This window comes from Pogona vitticeps, chromosome 2 (genome assembly GCF_051106095.1).
Source record: "Pogona vitticeps strain Pit_001003342236 chromosome 2, PviZW2.1, whole genome shotgun sequence".
Classification (NCBI taxonomy): domain Eukaryota; kingdom Metazoa; phylum Chordata; class Lepidosauria; order Squamata; family Agamidae; genus Pogona; species Pogona vitticeps.
The window spans coordinates 88,148,171-88,169,510 of NC_135784.1; the positions used below are offsets into that span (position 1 = coordinate 88,148,171).

Sequence of the window (21,340 nt, forward strand, 5' to 3'; positions counted from 1 at the left end):
AGCTCAGTGGTTTAGACAGAGGTTGCGAGTTCTGATTCTTCACCGTGCCTCCTTGACAGGGGCTGGGCTCCAGATCCAGGGGGTCCCTGTGGAGCTCTGCAGTTCTAAGAGTATTATTACTACTATTTTTAACACTTAAACTTGTCAGATTCACAACACATCGACCCTGCTTTACAAAACAATAAAAGTAAAAAATTACAACCTATATCTGGTCATGATGGTTTGTAAACTTAAACTCCAAATGCAGTGTAAAAATAATAAAAAGAAATCCAAGAGTTTCCTGAGTTGAATCCAAGCATTTACTGAATTGAAAACACCCCAAGTTCTGTTCTCCTGGCACATAAGAGGATTTCTCATTCTGCATAACAGTGCAGCATGAAAGGCGACTGTTGATGGGGTGCTTTGAGAAATGCGACCCTTTCCATGGATGCCTGCTTGTTAAAAGCCTTTGTTAAAGGTAGAAATTAGTTCAAAATTGCTCTGAAAATGGTGTAGTGCGCATATAAAGGTACTGAGACGTTAAATAGGATGTAAACCTGAATATGAATGTGACTAGGAAATGTGATGCTGTATTATGGAGGGCCAGAAGACTTGGGCCTCTTGGCCCATTATAACTTGTATGGTAACACCTTTTAAAAATTTAGGCACAACCCATTTCATTACAGGTAACAAGGATTGAATCAAAACCTTCCGCTATGTATTTTAAAATACAAATAAAACACAAAACCCTGCTATGTATTTTATTTATTTAAAATATTTTTTACCTCAAATAAAATGTTCTTATCTCCTGAAAAGGGCCCAAGGCAGCTTACATCATTAAAAAAAGATGATATTGAAAAGCTAAAAGCAGTAAGTATACAAAAAGATCAAGTATTATTGTTGTAAGCTGCCCAGAGACCTTTGGGTGGTGTGGGCGGCATATAAGCTAAATAAATAAATACATAAATACTAAAGAAATGGTAATTCAAAACAATATTAAAAACACATTAAAAGCAACTGAGCACAACAATCCATACAAAACTATTGGAAAAATTACTTTTATCACTACAGCTTCCAGAATCTCCCTACTGGTGACTGTGTTGGACAGGGCATTATCTGGAAGTCAAAAAAATTTAAAAAGAGAGAGAGAGAGAGAGAAAGAGAGAGAGAGAGAGAGACGTGGTATGTGTGAGCACCATTAAAGTTTTTTCAAACACTGAAGTTGGTTGCTTGCAATGCTGTGGAAAGCTACAGCAACATCAGTGGTATTATTTATGGCTATACTAAATCATACTAAAATATAGTCTACAGTGCTGGAGTGGGATAATACTGTGTTTAAGCAACTACTTTTGCTGGCTAAGATTCATGACTGCTGCTCAGGCAATCTCCATTCTTTTCTCCTATTCCCATAGCAAAGTTACAATCCTGCCCAGTTGCCTCATGCGGTGTTTTATCTCATGTATTTTTAGCTGCTGTTCCCCTTCCTGACATACAGTATTAGGGAGTTTTCCTGATTGTATTTAGGGACCCCACTGCATCCTCTGATAAGCATTAGTTTGACATAATAGTAGGTTTAATAAGGACCTGTAAAGCGCTCCTGTTGATTGCAACAGTGGCATCAAAGGTGATGTTAGTTGTGCCCCATCAATACAAAGCCATGTGAAGCACAGTATTAAGCTAGGTGTAACCTGCAACTTCCTACATTCCGGTGGCCTTATTTATGGTCATCAGAACTGAAATGGAGCCCCTCATGTTCAGGAGCAGTATAACTCATAGTAGTGGGATAAAAGAATTTTGATAGCCACCATGCAAGAGAAAATAGCAACGTAGAACTTTTATCTATCTAGTGAGGCAAGTCTTCTATTATTCTCTATGTTGTGCAGAAACTGACAAACTAATGAACTGTAAGTGATTCAAGAGTTATTTGAGGAGAAGGACGGGATAAAAATCTAATAAATAAATAAATAAATAAATAAATAAATAAATAAATAAATAAATAAATAAATATGACTATGCTTATTAAAGTTTCTAGACACTGGACCCAGTGATTAAAATAATAATAATAATAATACAGTAAAGAAGACATACACATCATCATTTCTTCTTTTCCCGTCTTTTTGCAAAATATGAATTGCTGATCTGTTTTGACACCTCTAACTTGCAAAATGCAGGACAAGCAGGTATAATGGACAGGAGGGTTTCTTTCCTTTTCACTGTTGTGTAGAGGAAGCTGTTTGAGGAGGGGCACGTTTACCTACCTTTGCAGGAGAAACGTCTCCTGATTAAACCCTTTCCTCCGTGTAATTAGCAAAGAACGACACAGGAGCCCAGCCCTCTTCTGTATTTGCTCAGTGTAGTAAAAGGCCTTTACTAATGGCCTACTTTTAACAAGATGGCAGCAAAGGTTAAGTCTTGCAAATGCAGAGCTCAGTCCTGCAAAAACATATGCCCATTGCACAGCAGTATTCCCTGCGTGAGGCTGCTTGCCATTTTTATGGGACCTCCATAAATTTGTTTGCTACAGTTTTCAGCAATAAGCTCTTATTCTTTGGGATGGCTCTGCCTTTGCAGGCCCCTGGAACAGTTTCTTCCACATAACTTTGATCACCATGTGCAGGTGGGCAGAGTTTTGTGCCGTGAAAAACCTAGTGATTTCTCTATATAAAACCTCTTCTTCTTTTTAATGGGAGGCACATGCCAGGCTGATTTCCCCACCTGCCCCATTGGTATTCCTCTTTGTTTACCATTCATTACACAAAGTCTCTTTCCTAGGTATTTGCTGTCTTGCTTACTTCTTGCATTTTTAAACTAAGTGTACGTTTTGTGCCGGGAGAAAGGCCATATTTCCTTCAGGTAGAGAACTCAGATTTCTGTTCTGGTTCCTATATGAATCTTTTAGATAAATAGTAATGTGGCCGTATGATCGGGAAAGCCAGACCTGGCTAAACGGCCTCTTCTTTATTTATTTACTCAGCTGTTAGTCCCCCATTGACTTCAAGGCAACATAGGATTACAGCCTTAAGGTACAGGAGGAATGGAAACAGACAGCCGCTGTCAAAATTCCCATCATTTTCGAATTGAAAAATGAAGGAGAATTTCATCCATGACATGGCAACAAACTTGGATTTTGTCACCAAGAATTCCTGAGACACGGAACTGGAACTGACAAATATACCTGTCCACCCTGAAGGAGTGGACAGGTACTAAGGTGGCTGAAACAAGGATGCTGTGTTTGGCGCTATGTTAATGATGCAGCATCCATAGAGTAGAACCTGGGAGATAAGAAAGTCCCGAGTAATTTTTCTTCTGCTCACCCATCTTCCTTCATGGCTCTTCCACATAACCTGTTGCCTCTGCCCACGTTTTTCTACCCTTTGTGTCTGGAACCAGTAAGATGCAACGTCTAGGGCAGGGGCTTGGATGCTGTAGAGGTGAGTGGAATTTGACAGAAAGGCTCAGTAGCCCTCCTACATTGGTTCCTCTTACAAAGGAACTCCAAGACCCCCTTTAGTTTTGACAGCCAAGCACATGTTTGGTGGCTTAGTGCAACCTTCCTCATCCTGGTGCAATTCAGCGTACTACAGTTCCCATCTTCCCTGTCCCACCATGCAGAGCAGGGCAAGTTGGGGAAAGCTGTTATGATGTGTCATTCCATTCTGAGCGGTACATCTAAAAATATAACCCGTAAAGCAGACAGAAATCTCGCTAAGGGAGACCAGATACTGGAGTGTCTGTTACACTGTCTTCTCCTCTTGTTTTCCTGAACTTGTTTATTTGCATTTACAGGAATTTGCTTTGCTTTAATTTGTTAGCACAGTTAACTAGGCTGGAGTTTTACTGAGCATGGTGTGAATCAGTTTCTGTACTCATGTGGTAGCTAGTTAAGTGCACAGCCATGCTTTTTGAATTAAAAATATATTAACTTTTTTTAATCTTATGAATAGGCCCTATAGTGTTTGACTGAGCCTTCCTGTATGTGCTTTTTTTCTTCTTCTTACACTATTAAGTTTATATTTTATTCTGAATTGAAAAGAACATTGTGGTTGTCTTGACTACTAAAAAAAACACTGTAACCTACAGACTGGTTGAAAGATGTGCATAATGTGTTGGTTAAAGCAGATGAGAGAGAGAGAGAGAGAGAGAGAGAGAGAGAGAGAGAGAGAGAGAGAGAGAGAGAGAGAGGGACTCTCTCCGCTTGGCTTGTGGGGCTCACCAACAACAAAAATCTCGAGGCACTTTTTTTTTGCAACAATGCCGTCTGTTTAAGCAAAGCTAACTGTCTTGCCACATAGTTATGCATTTATGTACTGTGACAGTGATCATTTTTCTCCAGGCACATTCGTTCTGCAGTTTTTCCTTTTTAAAAAAATGAAATCAAATCAAATCCCCCATCTTTTCTTTCTAGGCGATAGTATATGAAGGCCAAGACAAGAACCCAGAAATGTGCAGAGTTCTGCTCACCCATGAAATCATGTGCAGGTAAGGAAGATCCCAATGGCATTTAATTGGCATGGAGAAAACGCTTTTCTGCCTTGAAAACTAGGTTGAACCTGAACCTGGGACTTAAACTGTAGCTTCGGTTACCTCCAAGAAGCTCAAAATAACACAGATCTGTGTATCTAATTAGCAGCAAAGTCAAAGTTGTTGTGCCCATTTCCTATTATCTGTTAGAGCTCAGTTCTGAACAATATGTGAGAGGTTTCCATTTAGATATTGGACCCTAAATAGATATGGAAAATACTTTCATACTCAGACAAGCAAATACAGAAGCGAGCAAACAAGGCATTTAAGTGGCAGACTTCATAAATAATTATCTGACAGAAATTCCAGTGGTACACATTAAATTATTACAGTCACAATGGACTTTAGTTCAGCTGGACCAAGATGGAAGTGAGATTGTTGCCTATACTTTACATTTATTCTCAGCACTGAGATACAATCTCAGCTGCTTATGAAGGGAATTTGGAGGCCAAGGAAGGGAATATGGTCTGTGGTCAAGGTGATGATATCTGTAATGCAGACGTAAGGCTTGGATGCCGCAAAGATATTCAGGCTTAGGTTTACTATGCCTTCTTCCTTTCAATGACTGCATTCATGGTAGCAAATGTATACCCATTTTGAAGCCTTGCATAAGAGGTCATTGGCTCTGTACAAGGTTTGTCCTTGTCTGGAACTCTTTCCATACCTCTCTTTATTCAGTTCTGGCTCCTTTGAAACGGACCAAAGTTAGAAACAACAGGAACCCTACAGGTGCTATTTCCAAAGGACTGAATTTCCTGATTCCATGAAGGACTGCCTCAAGGTTGCCAGCTTTTGAACCAGTCCTGGTCACTTTCCCTTAAACAGTCATTTGATTAGGACCACTTAGCAACTGAACCTGTTTAGCTCTATGGCAAGAAAAGATTTGCCCAGTTGTGCTTTTTGGCAGAGCTAGTATTTGTGAAAAAAAGACAGATCAGGTTTTTTTTTTCCTTGTGCAATCACCCCCCCAGGATATGTTGGATTGCAACTCCCATTATCCACACTAGCTTGAAATGGTACTTTTTAAAAGTACAATACCCGTGTAAGGCATGGGTTGAAAAATAATGGCTTGACATAATGTGGCAAACATTCAGGAAGGCCCTTAAGGGTATGTTGATAATTGTGGCCCAGCAGTTTAGAAGACGTTTGTGGATATTTAGGTATTTCAGGAATGTCTATGTAGAGAAGCTCTGATGTGAAGCAAAGTTCCTCAGATGATTACCATAAATTCTGCTGTAGCTTACTAGGATCCATTTTGGAATAAGGACCATCTTCCTAGTAAGTTTCAAAGCATGGCATGGGCCTCCTTTTCATAGTTATCTATTTCCCTTGACATTGAGAGCATTTTTACCTATACGAGGGGCAGAAAGACAACAAGGAAACGTGTGGTAGTTACTGCTAGTTATGTGGATTTGTGAGTGGCCAATAAACCACACCTGACGAATTCTTGTTAACCTGGACTGAATTGACAAGTGTAGTGAATGAAGAGTTCTCACCTAGGCTTGGTGTTGTTCAGCAAATTTAGTATGACGTGGATGAAGGAGTAGAGGGATGTACAGCAAATTTGCAAATAATTCCCAGTTGGAAGGGTCAGCTGATACCTTAAAAGGAAAAAAAAAAGACTGAAGAAGATCAGGACAGGATAGAGAACTGAGCAAAAGCAAAGAAAATCAATGGAGTGCTTCATGCAGAAAAAAAGGAACATGGGTTGAATTTCTGCCTATTATGCAGCTGTTAACATTTATCTCTGAGAAGATGGCAGTCCCTGCAGTGGGTAGAACTGAAGAAAGTTCAGAGGAATGTTGTGTATACTTATGTGGAAGTGCTTTCAGATAGACTTTAGCATACTTAAGACCTAGTTCTATTCTAGATCATGGTGACATTTCCTGTGATTTTGTAAACAGATGGCAAATAGAATTCTAATACTGATAAAACTTTCTTTCATTTCCAGTACCACCATAAATTACTTGGCTGTCTTTAAAATGTGCACAATTCAACTTATTTTTTAAACTATGAATATTTAAATATAATATCTATTCATAGCTGAGTGGTAGCTGCTACGACTGCTGTTGTTGTTACTATAAATGTATGTATCTCAGTGTTTCTGGTGAATGGGCAAATCCAAAGGACTAGACAAAAATAATTAAAGTTCAAGTCCTAAACATTTATGGCTGCAGTGACATGTTGGATCCTACTGCTACTGCTACTGCTGCTGCTGCTGCTGCTACTACTACTACTACTACTACTCAGATTACAAAGTTAGACATGATAGAGTGGAAAAGTTAGTGCACTGATTATTATGCAAAAAATATAACTTGCCGGCCTCCAAAAATTCGTGGGAACATCAGGTAGAGAAGGTGTCAGAGAATGAGGAAGTCAAGATCTTGTGGGATTTCCAGATCCAAATGGACAGACACCTTGAACATAACACACCAGACATAATAGTAATAGAACAAAGAAATGTCCGGATCATTGACATTGTAATTCCAGGGAATGTCAGAGTTGAAAATACAGTGGACCCTCGACTTACGGAATTGATCTGTATTGGAACGGTGGCTGCAGGTCGAAAAGTCTGTAGGTCGAGGCTCCATTGACCTACAATGCACTGAAAACCGATTAATCCGTAACCGGCCATTTTTGTTCCATTTTGTTTTGTTTTTTCCTGTCTGTAGGTCGATTCTCCGGCTGCAAGTCGAACCTAAATTTTGCAGCCAGAGAAGTCTGTAACTCAAAAAGTCTGTAAGTGGAGCCGTCTGTAAGTCGAGGGTCCACTGTAAAGAATTGGAAAAACTAACGATACAGAGACCTGGCAATCGAAACATCTCACCTCTGGAAGAGACACACGTCAGTGGTCCCAGTAGTCATTGGGGCTTTGGGAATAATATCAATAAATTTCACCTAGTACTATGAGCAGTTGCAGATCTCATAAATCAGACCAGCAGAACTACAAAAACAATATTAGGAACAGCATACATACTGCACTGATATTTAACAAACACTTAGGTTTTTGGTTAAAACTTGTATCTGTTATATAGTACTAGTCAATGTTTTTATAATTTTGACTTTGCCTGTGTTTTTGAATAATAATAATAATAATAATAATAATAATAATAATAATAATAATAATAATAATAATAATAATAATAATAATAATAATAATAATATTTCTTTAAGTTGTATAGTGCCATCTATAGAACTGGGTCTTTAAAAAGAATGGGTATGTCCTGTTCTGTCCCAATCTCTTGCAATCTAAGATAAGAAAAAGGTACCAACCAAAGAAGGGCCTATAGGAAGATTACTTAATTTTGTATTCACAAAGTCTTTCATGCCTGGGATCTAATGATTGTTGTGGGTTTTTCGGGCTCTTTGTTCTGAAGGTTGTTCCTCCTGACGTTTCACCAGTCTCTGTGGCTGGCATCTTCAGAGGACAGGAGTAGCACTCTGTGAGCCCGAAAAAACATTATTTAATTTTCTCAATCACTTTTACAATATTGTTTCTTGATATGTTTCTAGGGAAGAATGGAAAACAATTGCCAGTGTCTACTTGAAATACGAAGCTAAACCCCCTATTAACATATTTTACGGCTAAGCTAAATCGTAGGTGTTGATGTTGACAGAAGTATCAAGGATGTTGTTTATATGTCAGGATCCTGATCTTGCTACACAAATCTATGACCAATGGTGCCAATGTCATACTTTCAGACAATAAGGAAGGTTAACGTTTTCTGTGTACACGTGTGCATGCGTGTTGGGGGGGATTTCTGATTTCACTGCTCATTGCTTTCCTGCCCTTTGTAAGTGAAAGTTGGGATGTGCTGAATCTGCACCAGGGGTTCAAATGCAGTCTCAATTATAAGCATAAAATTAGAGTCTGTTCCCCATTAATCAGCCCAGCTAATTGCTATGCACTACCATTAGCCATATGGTGTGAAAGACAGCTTGTTCTCTCTAAGATGAAATTTCTTCATTCCAGACATGAAATAGTGAAGGCCTGTGCTTCAAAATAGCTTGTTTTAGATATTTAATTCCCAAACAACTTTCAGCAGTGCCTTCGATCAAGGCTAACAGCATAATAAAACTTTGAGTGTATGTCACCAAAACCGAGTACTTTACAGCAGTGGAGTTGTGGTGGGAGGAAAATAAGCTGTGTAGTGGAAGAGGAGACAAAGAACTCAAATCTTAGAGGATGAGAGCGGATAAGAAATGACAACGCTGGATTGGGATTTCAGACAGCTATTTGTTTATTTTTCAGAATTTCATAGTATCTTAAAGAGATAATTCCTTTGATGATAAAAAATGCTGAGCACAAGCAACCATATTCTAGCCACTTTTTCCATCATAATTCACATTACAGGAGTATCTTCGAAAGCTAATTTGTGATAGTAGCCCTTGTGATGGGTAGACGGAAAGAAAGATTACCAACCTGTGAGCAAAGGCTCTTGTTAAGCAGCTCTCTCACTGCTGTTTGTCTCTGTGTTTGCTTTTTTTGTTACTTGGTTTTACAGTGCCAATAGACAGGTATGCAAGTTGCCTTTGATGAGGTTTGGGAACTGTATCACAATTTTTTAAAAAGTGGCCCTAGATTAGGTCTTGGCTTTGTGTCACAACGTTGTGGAAGCTGCCATAGACAAGAGAAGTCATGATATTAGCCAAAAGGGGACAGCAGCACCTGGTCAAGGTGAGACTATTCAAACTATAACTAGGTATACATACTAGCTGATAGATAGAACTAACCAGCATGGCCCATGGCCCTTCTAACTGGGATTCTAGCTATCTTCTTGAAGCTCCTCAAGCACCAAATCCAGCAAGCATTATAACAACTAAGTGGGAGTGATTGATATTTTTGTTATTATATATAAACATGTAAGTGGGTTGTGAAGAAAACCTGTAGGCACATGTCTTGTGCTGTTTTGCTTTCTCATCTCTAGCTCGTACTAATCTCGAGATTTGTGTGGTTTGGATCTCAGCCTTAATGCTAGGAGGAAATAGTTAATTCCCTCATTCCATTCATTGATAGTGAAATCCATATTGGATCTTCCCAGATTTATTTTGAAGAGGAACGCATAACTCTTATAAAGCCTGGTTTGGCTCTCAGTTACTTCCTTGAACTATTTCTGTTACTTTTTTGGCTTAATTTTTTTTCATCTCCATAACCGGCGTGAATTCACTTTGAATAACTGACATGATTAACATGTTTGTATAAATTTTTAAAAAATGTATTTGATGTAGTAGAAGTATCCTTTATTTAAAGCTTAATCTCACAAAGGTTATATTGCTTAAAATGTGTATTTATAATACCCTTGAGGAAGTTCTACAGCCTGTTACCTTTCAGGTCCCAGTTCTCCACTTAGTCTGCTGAACTCCTTTCGGGGGAAAATTGAATGCACAAGTCCTAATAAGATTTATATGTAGGCTATCAGTGAGAGTGTGTCTGTCTCATACCAGTATGCACACTCTAACTTACACACCGACAATGTGGAAGATGCAAAGGGATGCATTCCCTCAGCTTTAGCAGGGGGTGCTATGAATAACTTCTATTAACTCACCTTTCCTTTTTAGGTATTGACACAGTCACTAAACAGAGTGATGAGGGCACTGTTGGTGACTCATCAAAGCAAGGCTCAGGCCTTCAAAGTGTGTATAGTAAACATGATGACATTAGGTGGAACCATGTCTGTATTCCTGACTTACAGACTCATTAGAATATCAAGATTCCCAGGAAAGTTCAAAGGCTGCTCTTCCACTTGTTTAAGATTTGCAGCAGGGGCAGGAAAGCTTTTGGTTTTGGGCTATCATTCTCATTGTGCCCAGCCTGCAAAGCCAGTGGTAAGAGACTGAGAGATGTAGTACAAAATATGAATAGTTGATAGTCAGTTTTTCATTCTGATTTACAGCATAATTCTACACAGGTTTATTCACAAGAAAGTCCCATGTGAAAGCTTGTGTAGGACTGCAACCTAAATTGCACCAGAGCATTTGTCATCTCCTTAAAGATCCCTCATAACTATACCAGTGGTATGACAACACACATATTTATTCATCAGTGAAAAAAGGTTCTTTCCCCTTTTTTGGATACATGGGTGAATGCTGTGTTAGGCTTGCATCTTTGATTCAACACTCTCTCTGTGTGAGGGAAATAGCATGGCAAACTGGACAGAAAAAATGGGGTGATCCCCTGTCTTAGCAGTGGTTCCAGTCTTTAGAAACCAACATGTTATTCTTTTCATGGAAGTCAACATGATCACCTTGCTATTTGCTGCAGATAGTTGAAGGGGTTGGTTCAAAAGCTGGTAGCTCAAAAGTAAAGGGGAAACATCTCTTTTTAGACAACACTTTTGCCAGCTGTCATTTTTGTAAGGATGTCTGTTATGAATACTTTGAGTTTTTCATTTAGTTTTTGTCTGGTGTGTGTTTGATTGGAAGGGTTTTAACTGAGTGACCTGACTAAATGGTTGACCAAAAATTCTGGTTAGCAGTTAGTTTTTCTGGGAATATGTGATTAATTGAAGAGACCTGTTAGTAAACATGATTGCTCCATTTTGCCCTTCTGTGGTAACTACTGAAGGAAACAGCTTTTGCTCACAATTTACTAACTGGTGAGCCTATTTTGAAGAGGTGTGCAGTGCAGTCTTATGCATGTTTTTCAGAAAAAGGGCCTGCTCCGTTCAGTGAAATGTGCCCCCTAAGAAATGTGTTTAAGATTACAACCCTGGCTATATCATCCTATAAAGATATAGCCTTTCTCCAGTACCATGTAGTGGTAATTGTTGTGGTTCTGGTGGTTATTTAAATAGGACTAGTCTCATGAGTGGACGAAGGTGAATAATTGGAAAACATTGTTCCTTTTTTGGTAGAAAATCTTAAATTATGTAAGATTCATTAGATGATTAGCCTTCCACTGGATATTGATCCTGCAGCATGAAGTCCTAAGTAGAAAAGCAGCTCAATGCTAAGGACTGCTTGTTTAAGATGTTTATACATTTTTCAGCATTTGGAGTCAAAAAGAAATACATCATGTTGGAAATTGTCGATTATCTGCTAGTAAGGCATAAATGCAAAGCTACGGCTCACAACTAGATTTCATTTGTTCAGTGATTGTCTTTATTCCAGATAGATTTCAGGCAGCACCCCTGCAGAAAATTCAAGAATGTGGCCTTAAATAATACAATTGGAAAAACATGAGCTTGGGATGTATGCCTCTCCTCCCCCGCCCCCCCCCCCCACTTGCTTTCAGGATCGGTACAACAACTTCACAGCCATGAAGTGCAGAAAGTGCTGCTGCTGTTTTTGTTGTCATCAGAGAAAAAAACCCAGATCCCCAGGCCTTAGAACGGGATTGCTAAAACCATCAGTTCCCTATAGGGCTTAGGTACCTACTCCTTGTTTTCATTTACTTATAGGATACCTTGGACTATTTGCTATGTTGACGGAGAAGACCATTATAGTTATCTCAATAACTCTGGCATTATTATCTGTGAAAGAGGGGGAGCCCCCCCTCCCCACCGTGGTTCGTCCTTTCTGCCCATTTGTAGCTGGGGCGTGCCTGCCAGCTGTACAAGAAGTTAAACCTAGTAATTAACCCCTCTGTGACCCACCATATTCGACTGACTTCCAGGCAGGGAGAGAATGGTAACTCTAGCTGGCAATGTGAACCCGCCTGTATTTGTAATTATGATTTGGAGAGTGTAATGGCTGCACTAAATCCTCTCCCTTTTGCTCTGCAGCCGCTGTTGTGACAAGAAAAGCTGCGGCAACAGAAATGAGACTCCTTCGGATCCAGTGATAATTGACAGGTAAGGACTGCTATCCTTTTTCTGTGAATTTATGTCGCCGTCATTTATTTATTTATTTGGTGCGGCTCATTATAATGAAACACCTGCCCGGTGTTGCTAATGGGCAAAGAGTGATGTTGTGCCTCCATGGGCGTAATTTTGCTGTTTGTGAGCAAGCGGTGGTGCTGTAAGGTTTTGATTCTCATGGAAAGGCCATATGGGATTGTAAAAGCAGGAGGAGGCTCTATGGAGCTCCCGAGTGATAGTATCTGATTCATGCTCCTGAAGGGATATTATTCTTTGCCACCACTCCCCTCCTCTGGTTGCCTTGTTTCCAGACTGCTTCCTTTGGTTTGAGTGCCATTTTGATTGTATTGTCAGCTGATTAATTAATTTTGCCTGTCTTAGTTATTATGGTTTCCAAACCGATCCAAATTACTAATCTGACACGACCAAATAAATCACCACAGAACAATAAATTTACTGGAGTCCTTCTGTGCAATTTGCACTTTGCAGGTTTGAAAATTAGATGACACCGTGACCAAATTGTCATGTTTGTATTTTAATTTTTGAAACTTGTCATATGGAAACATATGATAAACTCTTACAATGTAGTGCTACTCCGGGAGAATCTAGTGACCACACAAGGCTGGTATTATCTATCATCACTTAAGCGAATAAGTCCCTTATAACTGTAGAACTGAATTCTGCCTCTTGCTTTAATATCTAAATTAATGTCCATTATTTTAGGCTCTTTGTGTTTTCTTTGTTGTATTATCAGAAAGTGCAGTGTCTGGTGGTGGTGCAAATGGGTATTCTGTTATCTGTGAAAATAAGATTTATAGTATATGCAATTGTGTTTGGTGGTACTTAAGCATAGATTATAGATGGAAAGCTCTGTTGAGATCAGTGGAACTTTATTTGGAAAAAAGGCATGTAGAAATATATAGAATCAATTATTATTATTATTATTATTATTATTATTATTATTATTATTATTATTATTATTATTATTATTATTAAAATATGACAGCTTCTGTTGTAGTAGCATCTCGCAAACGTCTTTGAAAATATTCCTCAGGTAGTTTGTTGCAAAGGTGAACGTTACATATGTGATGGAGCCAGCCTATGTCATTGTGGGAATCACAAAGTGTATTGTAGAGTATCCAAGGAGTATCATAGAGTGCTGCAGTATTAATAGTGGCACTGTTGGATGCATCAGAAGGAACTAAATTGATATTATCTTTCTCAGTATTGTTCCTAACAGTCTAGCAGAAAGACGCTTAATAGTGACTTGATGGAAATGTCTGCAGTGTTTTGCTGACCAGATTGAGTTTGATTGGCTCTGGTGTTACGAAGCCTCAGCTGCTGCATGTGGTCAGGTGATCACATCTTTTCATAATAAGCCAAGACATGAAAGAAGTTTATGTTCGTTTGTAGGGACAATGGCTTCAGTCTTCCTTCTATGCTGAATGCAATCAAACCAGAAAGTCTCTAGTCAGCCATACTTTCTCATTTCATCTGAAATCAGGAAGTATGGTTGCTAGCTTCAAAACAGGCTGGGATGTTATACTGACTTCAAGCCATGGTTTTCTATCCTTGGTCTTTCCGCAACTGGTAATCGTTTCCCAGTGAAGACAAAATGAGAACCTATGGTGAATTAAGCGATTAGGAAAGGACTAATCTGGACACATGAAGAGAAAACATTGTCTCTGTTTTCTCATCTTCACTTGGAAAGCAACAGAATGAAAAGGAGAGCTTCTTCTGTGTTTGGCAGCCCTTCTTCTGACATTTGCTGTCCACTGTAATGGAGGTAGGGAGGATTAGTATTTTCTCTTCACACATAGATCAACCCTTTACTGAATAAGGTTTTAGAGGCTTCGTGATTTGCTTTTCCTCAAGGAATTGGCTTGGAAGGACAGAAGGTTTGTTCATAGATTCTCTAAGTAAATCAAGATACAATAATCTGAACTTCTCTGAATTCTACTTCATAAGAAAAAGCTCTTCCATCGTTATGACTGATTTTGGTCACACAAGACTTAAGTTGATACAAGCAAGATTTTAAAATGTTTCACTGAGACAGAAAACAGCTGAATTTGGTTTGAGAGACTGGAGCTATAATCAATTTTATCTGACCACACATTTTGAATGTGAACTAGTTAATCTTTTTTAAAAATTCTTCTCTCAGTTTTAAATTGTGACTTTGATAGAGAAGGTTGATATGACTGTGGTTTGAATAACATTTGATTTTGACCTGTTCCCGCGGGTTGCAGTGGCACAAGAAATTTGACTCAGCAGTGCTGTAATTAGCCTTGCCTGTGTTTTTGAAACAGGATTGGGTTACCTGGATCGCATTAGTGTGGCTTCTATTGTTGCCGCTTAGCATCTGTCCCAGTAGGGTACTTAAAACCTTTTTCTTGGCTGGGGCTAGTTCAAACAATTTAGACAAAATAAAGTATGTGCTTTGTACAGTTAGTGGCTCTGGTGATGTTACTACTGACATTTACTGGTACACTTTCTCTCTCTCTCTCTTTCTTGCCCTGGTAAAGCATAAAGCAAGCTATACGAAACCCATGTCTTAAATGAGTACTTTACAAATTGTTTTAACATTAAAAAGCCGTCATGAGCTGGAACATATGTCGAGTTGCTCTGTGCTGTCACTCCTGCGTGCGTAAAATTATAAGCTCTTATACCAATTGATATGCAAAACTGTATTTAGCACACACATATTCTCTCTCTCTCTCTCTCTCTCTCTCTCTCTCACTCACACACACACACACAAACACACACTTAATTTCTAAGTGAGCCTTCACAGGACACTGAGTGAGTGGGGATGGCCTGCAAAAATGTCCTCTTATGCCTAACGGACTGCTCAGCCACATATTGGGCCTCAATTAGCTTTAACACTGAATGGGTATCTTCAGTTCCACATTTAAGCAGGCAAGGAGCACATTTAAATCACATGCATGGTGCTACGAAAGAATTATTGTCTTTTCTATGCATTGTAGCATGCAGATTTGGGGAGATCTACAACAGAATTACTCTTGTGTAAACTGACAAAAGGACAGAGAATAGAACAGCAACAAGGCAGGGGCAACTGGAGGCCATGAATTTGCCCACCTGAATTTATATTTTGAGATAAATGTACATACATACAGAAAGTGACTTTTTTTACTGCAGAGTTATATAACATGCTCTTTTGTAACTACTTAATTGGTATATTAATTTATAATATTCACAATAATCAATATAAAGTGGGAATAAATCTATCACTCTCATGCACTTTTTATGAAACCAAAAGTTGCTTTATACCAGTCAGATGATTCATCCATCCTCTACCCTGTTGTTGCTCCACATTTGAAAAAACTATGGGAACAGTGTCCTCTTATTTATTTATTTATTTATTTATTTATTTATTTATTTATTTATTTATTTATTTATTTATTTATTTATTTATTTATTTATTTATTTATTTATTTATTTACTTACTTACTTACAGTGGTGCCTTGCTAGACAGTTACCCTGCATGACAGTTTTTTCGCTAGACATTGACTTTTTGTGATCGCTATAGCGATTCGCAAAACAGTGATTCCTATGGGGGAATTTTGCTGGACAATGTTTGGTCCCTGCTTTGCAAACCGATTTTTGCTAGACAACGATTTTGACAGCTCCCTCCGTGCTCGCAAAACGGGTGTTTTCGGGACCTAAGCTTCGCAAGACAGCGATTTAAACAGCTGATCGGTGGTTCACAAAGTGGTTTTCCTATGGCCGATCTTCGCTAGACAACGACGATTCTTCCCCATTGGAACGCTTAAACAGGTTTCAATGCATTCCAATCGGGAAATGCTTTTCACTAGACAATGATTTCGCTAAACAGCGAACGGATTATCATCATCTAGCAAGGCACCACTGTATTTATTTATTTAACTTATGTGCCACCCACTCTACCTGAAGGTCTCTGGGCGGCTTACAACAATTAAAATAAGATAAAAAAGATAAAGCAATTAAAATACAATTAAAATAGGTACTCTGAAAATGGCCATCAGGACCCACAGTTGATATTATTTCAATTAAAAGCCTTTTGGAACAGGAAGGTTTTGACCTGACACCAAAATGTCATCAGCGTCGGCGCCAGACGAATCTCAATTGGGTTGACGTTCCATAGTGTGGGGACAGCTGCCAAAAAGGCCCTGAGCCACTTCCTCCACCACTGGGCTCTAGGTACAGTGGACAGTGCTCCATATAGTTCTGGGAACTTTGGTCTAGCTTCCTTTTCCTTTTCTCATAGTTCTTCATAGCAGGGACTCAGAACTGATGGGAATTGCTGGGTTCCTGTTACTGCCAGTTTTGCTTATGTTTGGAGGGACACTGGTTCTTCTGTCCTGGGTTAGACCCAGCTGTCTACTGCTGCTTGCAGAGCAAAATCAAAAGATAAAACAAAAGAGGGAGAACATGGTGGGATGTGCCACAGCAACAGGATATAGAGCAGGGCTTTGGATGATTGACGAAGAAGCCGTGCACTAATGGCAGTTGTCCTTATTGCATTCACTGACTGGCAGCGGGCTCTCCAGGGTTTCACAAAGTGATTTTTCCCCCCATCCAGACCCAGAGATGGCAAGGTCCAAATGCTGGACTTTGTGAATGCCACACATGCACTTCACCAGCAAACTACAAATCAGTGGACAACAGAACAAAACGAAAAGGAAAAAATGGGAATAACAACAGGGCTTCGTGTATAGTAACTGTTGGCGGTGCTGGCATATATCAACTGGAGCACACATTCAAATAGAAGCCAAGAAACCGAAGACAAAGAAAGATAAACAAAGAGCTCTTATATGAGCGACGCACCATTTACAGAATGTACAGTGATATGTGGTACAACCTAAAATCTATTTTAAGACAATGATTTGAAAGGGAAGGTGCCCTTAAGAAAACAAACAGTGAATCTCATAAAAGCACCTGTGAAACTCTGGAGGGAGGGGACACGAGAACGTAAACCTGTAGAGGAAGTGAACCTGATGCAGAACAATTCAGTGTGCAACAAATAACTGTTAGAAGTGACACTGTGCATTTTCGGTCTAGCCCCCCCCCCCAAAAAAAAGAAAAAAAAAAGAAAAAAAGGGGGGGAAAACCACTTCCTGTTATTACATCCTATATAGATTTAACATTCAAATGGTAACTGAAATTTGAATTTAAAAGGTTTGCAATAAAATTCCTCGGCCGGAATTGAATAAATTGTACTTTTATTGCCACACGGGATATTCTCATGTCCTAACCTTTCTTCCCATATAGTTATTCTCGTTCAATAAATAAAACCTCATTAGACTATTCCCATTTCAATGAGTTTATTAAATTTTACAGGAGTAATTAGCATAAGCTGTGCTAATTTTTCTGGAAGACTAATGAGAGAGCTTCCTAATTAGGTTTGCTTTGTAAGAATCTGAAAAGATGATAATGAAAAAAGTCACATAGGGTGCAATACAACAGGAAGGAAGAGTCTTATTATTTCTTGATTTGTGAAAGACGATTCTGTGTCTTGGCGTGGTTTCAAATTGGAGCGCGCCGATGCCTGCTTGTGTGTGCATATACCTGAAGTAGATTTTTTGGCTAAGGTATCTCTGCTTAACATTTAGTTTTTTTCCTCCTTATTTGTATGGATGAATCAAGTGTACAGTAGCTTTCTTGCTGAAGATAAACATGGGAAGTAATTTACATTTCCAATACATGTAGCAGAATCTCTCCAGTGTAAACACTAGTTTCTAGCACACTGTATTCCTCTATTCCCTGTTGTTTTGAGAGAATATTGACTCTAGCACTGGAAAAATCCTAGATGGTTACTGAAGGCCCCAAAATATGGGTGAGAATATTTGACCATCCAGATGTTTTGAATCACAAGTCCTGTAATTCCTTATCATTGTCCATGGAGGCTGGGGCTTGGAAGACTCCAAGTCCTAAATATCTGGAAGGCCGAAGGCTCCCCACTTGTGCTCTAAACACGGGTTTCATGGCTGAAGAGTAGCAGGAGAAAGAGGATAACCTGCTCTGCTCTGAGACCCAAGAGCCATATGATGGATGCAGAATTCTCCCAGGGTGTATGCCTATCCCATTATTGTTTCTGGCACATAAGTACTGTAGGCTTTTAAGAGGCTTTTGAAAAACAAACAAACAGCAGCACTCATGTGCAATGTCTCTTTGAGCAGAGATGGTTGTGGGGCAAAGAAACTTTAGAGGGCAACCCTTTTTCTATTGCAGTAACTTCAGCTTTCTTTAAATACTTGTGTGTTTTTTTCATCTTTGCTGAAGCTGTTTTCCAAAACTAATAAAACATTTTAGTCTGGTGCCAACTTGAAGGCTCTGGTCGCACAAGAGAAATGCTTTCTAGTTCTTCCAGTACTTTCCATACCTCTGTTGTACTGAATTGTTGTCATGTGGCTTACATCCCGGGATGAACGTCCCAAGAACTTTTAGCAGTACTGATTTATTTCCTCCTCTTTGAATAGCTATGGCTACAGTATGGTACCGGTTTATTTTCTGTCTTGCTTCAAGGGGCATTTAACCCCCTTTTTATATATATATATATGTATTGATTTTATATATAAATTGATTTTATATATTTTATATATAAAGTATATATAATACTTTAAAATACTTCAAGTGTACAGTAGCTTTCTGTACACACATATATACGCATATATATACACATACATATATATACACATACAGTACATACTTACTTTAAACATATGTATGTATGATATATCAGGAACAAGATTCCCTCTAGGATGCATGACTGCAGAAATGTGTGTGACTCTGCCCCCTCCACAAAGCTTTCCTCCTTTCCCGTGCACCCACTGCAATAATTTCCAGCTCCTTTTGTTCTGGTCGCAACAGGATCCCACATTAGAAGGTAGACTCGCACACACAGTGGGGCAGACTTGTGCATGGGGGATGAAGCCCTACCCAACAGGGCTGAAAATTAGAGGAAATGTTGATTGGGAAAGGGTTTCTGTTTAGGAAAATGCCCTCTGTTGCGTTGGCTGTTCCTGCAGAAATGCATCGCACACAATGGACATGGGATATCCACACGGCAGTACTGGCAAAAACAAACCCCCCCCCCCGATATTGGCATGCCAACAGTTCAATGTATCTTCTCATAGAAATAAAAATATTATTCTCACCATTAATGTAAGGGCGGTGCCCCCCTGGTGACATACTTTTACCAGTGTATCAATGTATCAGGCATGGAAAATAAAATAAAAATCAGTATGTGCACTACAACAGTGGCAGCCACCTTCCTGGCTTCAATTTTGAAAAGAAGTGGAGCAAGCCATGCACGCGGTCAATCCCGGCAAGGAATGCACCAATACAGCAAAAGTACAAAATAACACAATCCTCCCAGTGATGGGGAAATGTTCCGCAGTTACACCGATGGCCGGGAAAATGTCTTGATCTGTGCATTGTGTGGCCAGGGGGAAAAAAAGCAATGAACTAACTGGAGGATAACTGGAGAACATTTCCCTCATGTGACCAGGGCCTTGGTGGGAAAAATGCTTGAGCTCCAATGTATACAGATATGTTAACTTTTGGTATAACTGGACCCAGCCGCCACTGCTCTCCAGTGGACGTACAATTCTTTCACAGGCTTGTTCTGTGAAGGCTGGCACCTGGTTGGTTGGTTTTTGTTTTTTTGACCAGTCTGGCTGGCTCTTGGTGTTGTCATTTTAAAATGCCCATTCCCCAACTCATTTGTTTAATCAGTAGGGGTATTTTAAAAATATATTACTCTAGGTATGTGCTCAAGTGCATGTACACACACACACAGGTGTGCATGCACACACTCACACACTCACACACTCACTCTCTCTCTCTCTCTCTCTCTCTCTCTCTCTCTCACACACACACACACACACACACACACACACACACACACACACACACACACACACACACACACACACAGAGCTTTAGCAAGATAATTTCTGATGTTGTTTCCCTCTTCCCAGTGTACACTAAAATCCAGTGGAAAACATCTGCTGTGTAAGTCATCACACAGTGTGCCTGGATACTTTGCCAAATTGCTCTGTGGAAGAGTAGCCAGTGTGCTCTTCCTTCCTGACAGAACTGTTGTATGACCACAGCCTCAGAAGCCCTGAAATCTCTGATTTTGCCTCAGTGCCTATATCTTTTTGCTGATGCATTGCTATGGATTTGAGGTGGGTTTGTACCTTAGAGATCACTGATCGCAAACAGTTGAGGGCAGTCTTGGGATATCTAGATGTTGTCATGCCAAGGCAAGGCAGCTGTATGGAAATATTACATGGGTTTAATTCAACAAGTGTCTGTGGGTTTTGAGGGGATGTCAGGAGATGACCATGGGTCATCTTGAACAGTAGGAAGTTGACAGCATATGACTGGCTGATTTGGCATGAATCTGCTGATTAAGTCTGGCTAAGCCTTTTTGGATAATTTCATATTTTAAAATGGTTACATGATTCAGGCATGGGGAATTTCCTGTGCAACTCCAATCATTCCCTGGCTATTCTTGCTAACAACGGATGGTTGATGGGAGTTGGAGTACAGCAACATGACATGAGGACATCCCACCACATGCAGTGAACAAGTGTGCCTGTTTTATCCTGCTATTCCATCTGGAATAGCAGAAACTGGAGGAGGGTAGGCAGATATCCTTTTGGGGTGATTAGTTTAAAAAAACTTGCTTATGATGTGGAAAACCCCATGGGGCATAACAAAATGGTTACTATAACATAAAATATAGTGTGTATACAATCTCTTTCCAACCCACCCACCCCCATGGGTACATCTTGGCTGAATTACTGTAACACACTCTACATGGGGATGCCTTTGGAAAGTGTTCAGAAACTTCAGCAGGTCCAAAATGATGCAGCTAGATTGTTAATTGGGGCTAGTTAAAGGGGTCATATGTAACCCCCCTGTTACAGTGGCTTCACTGATCCATTTCTGTTGATCGATTGCTGGTTCTAACCTATAAAGCCCTAAAGAGCTTGGGCCCATATTAGATTGGAGGTGTGCAGGCTTGCTCTACATGA

The 21,340-nt window shown here is 39.6% G+C and overlaps 1 protein-coding gene across 6 annotated transcripts in view; it reads left to right on the top strand.

The window, feature by feature from the left end:
* EBF1 (EBF transcription factor 1) overlaps nt 1–21,340 on the top strand; it is a 447,315-nt gene that overhangs the window by 15,448 nt on the left and 410,527 nt on the right. For all 6 annotated transcript variants that reach the window (XM_020791311.3, XM_020791274.3, XM_078385600.1 and 3 more), the window contains exons 5-6: nt 4,385–4,458; nt 12,225–12,293. In XM_020791311.3, the coding sequence (XP_020646970.1) occupies nt 4,385–4,458; nt 12,225–12,293 (143 nt within the window). The remainder of the gene's footprint in view (nt 1–4,384; nt 4,459–12,224; nt 12,294–21,340) is intronic.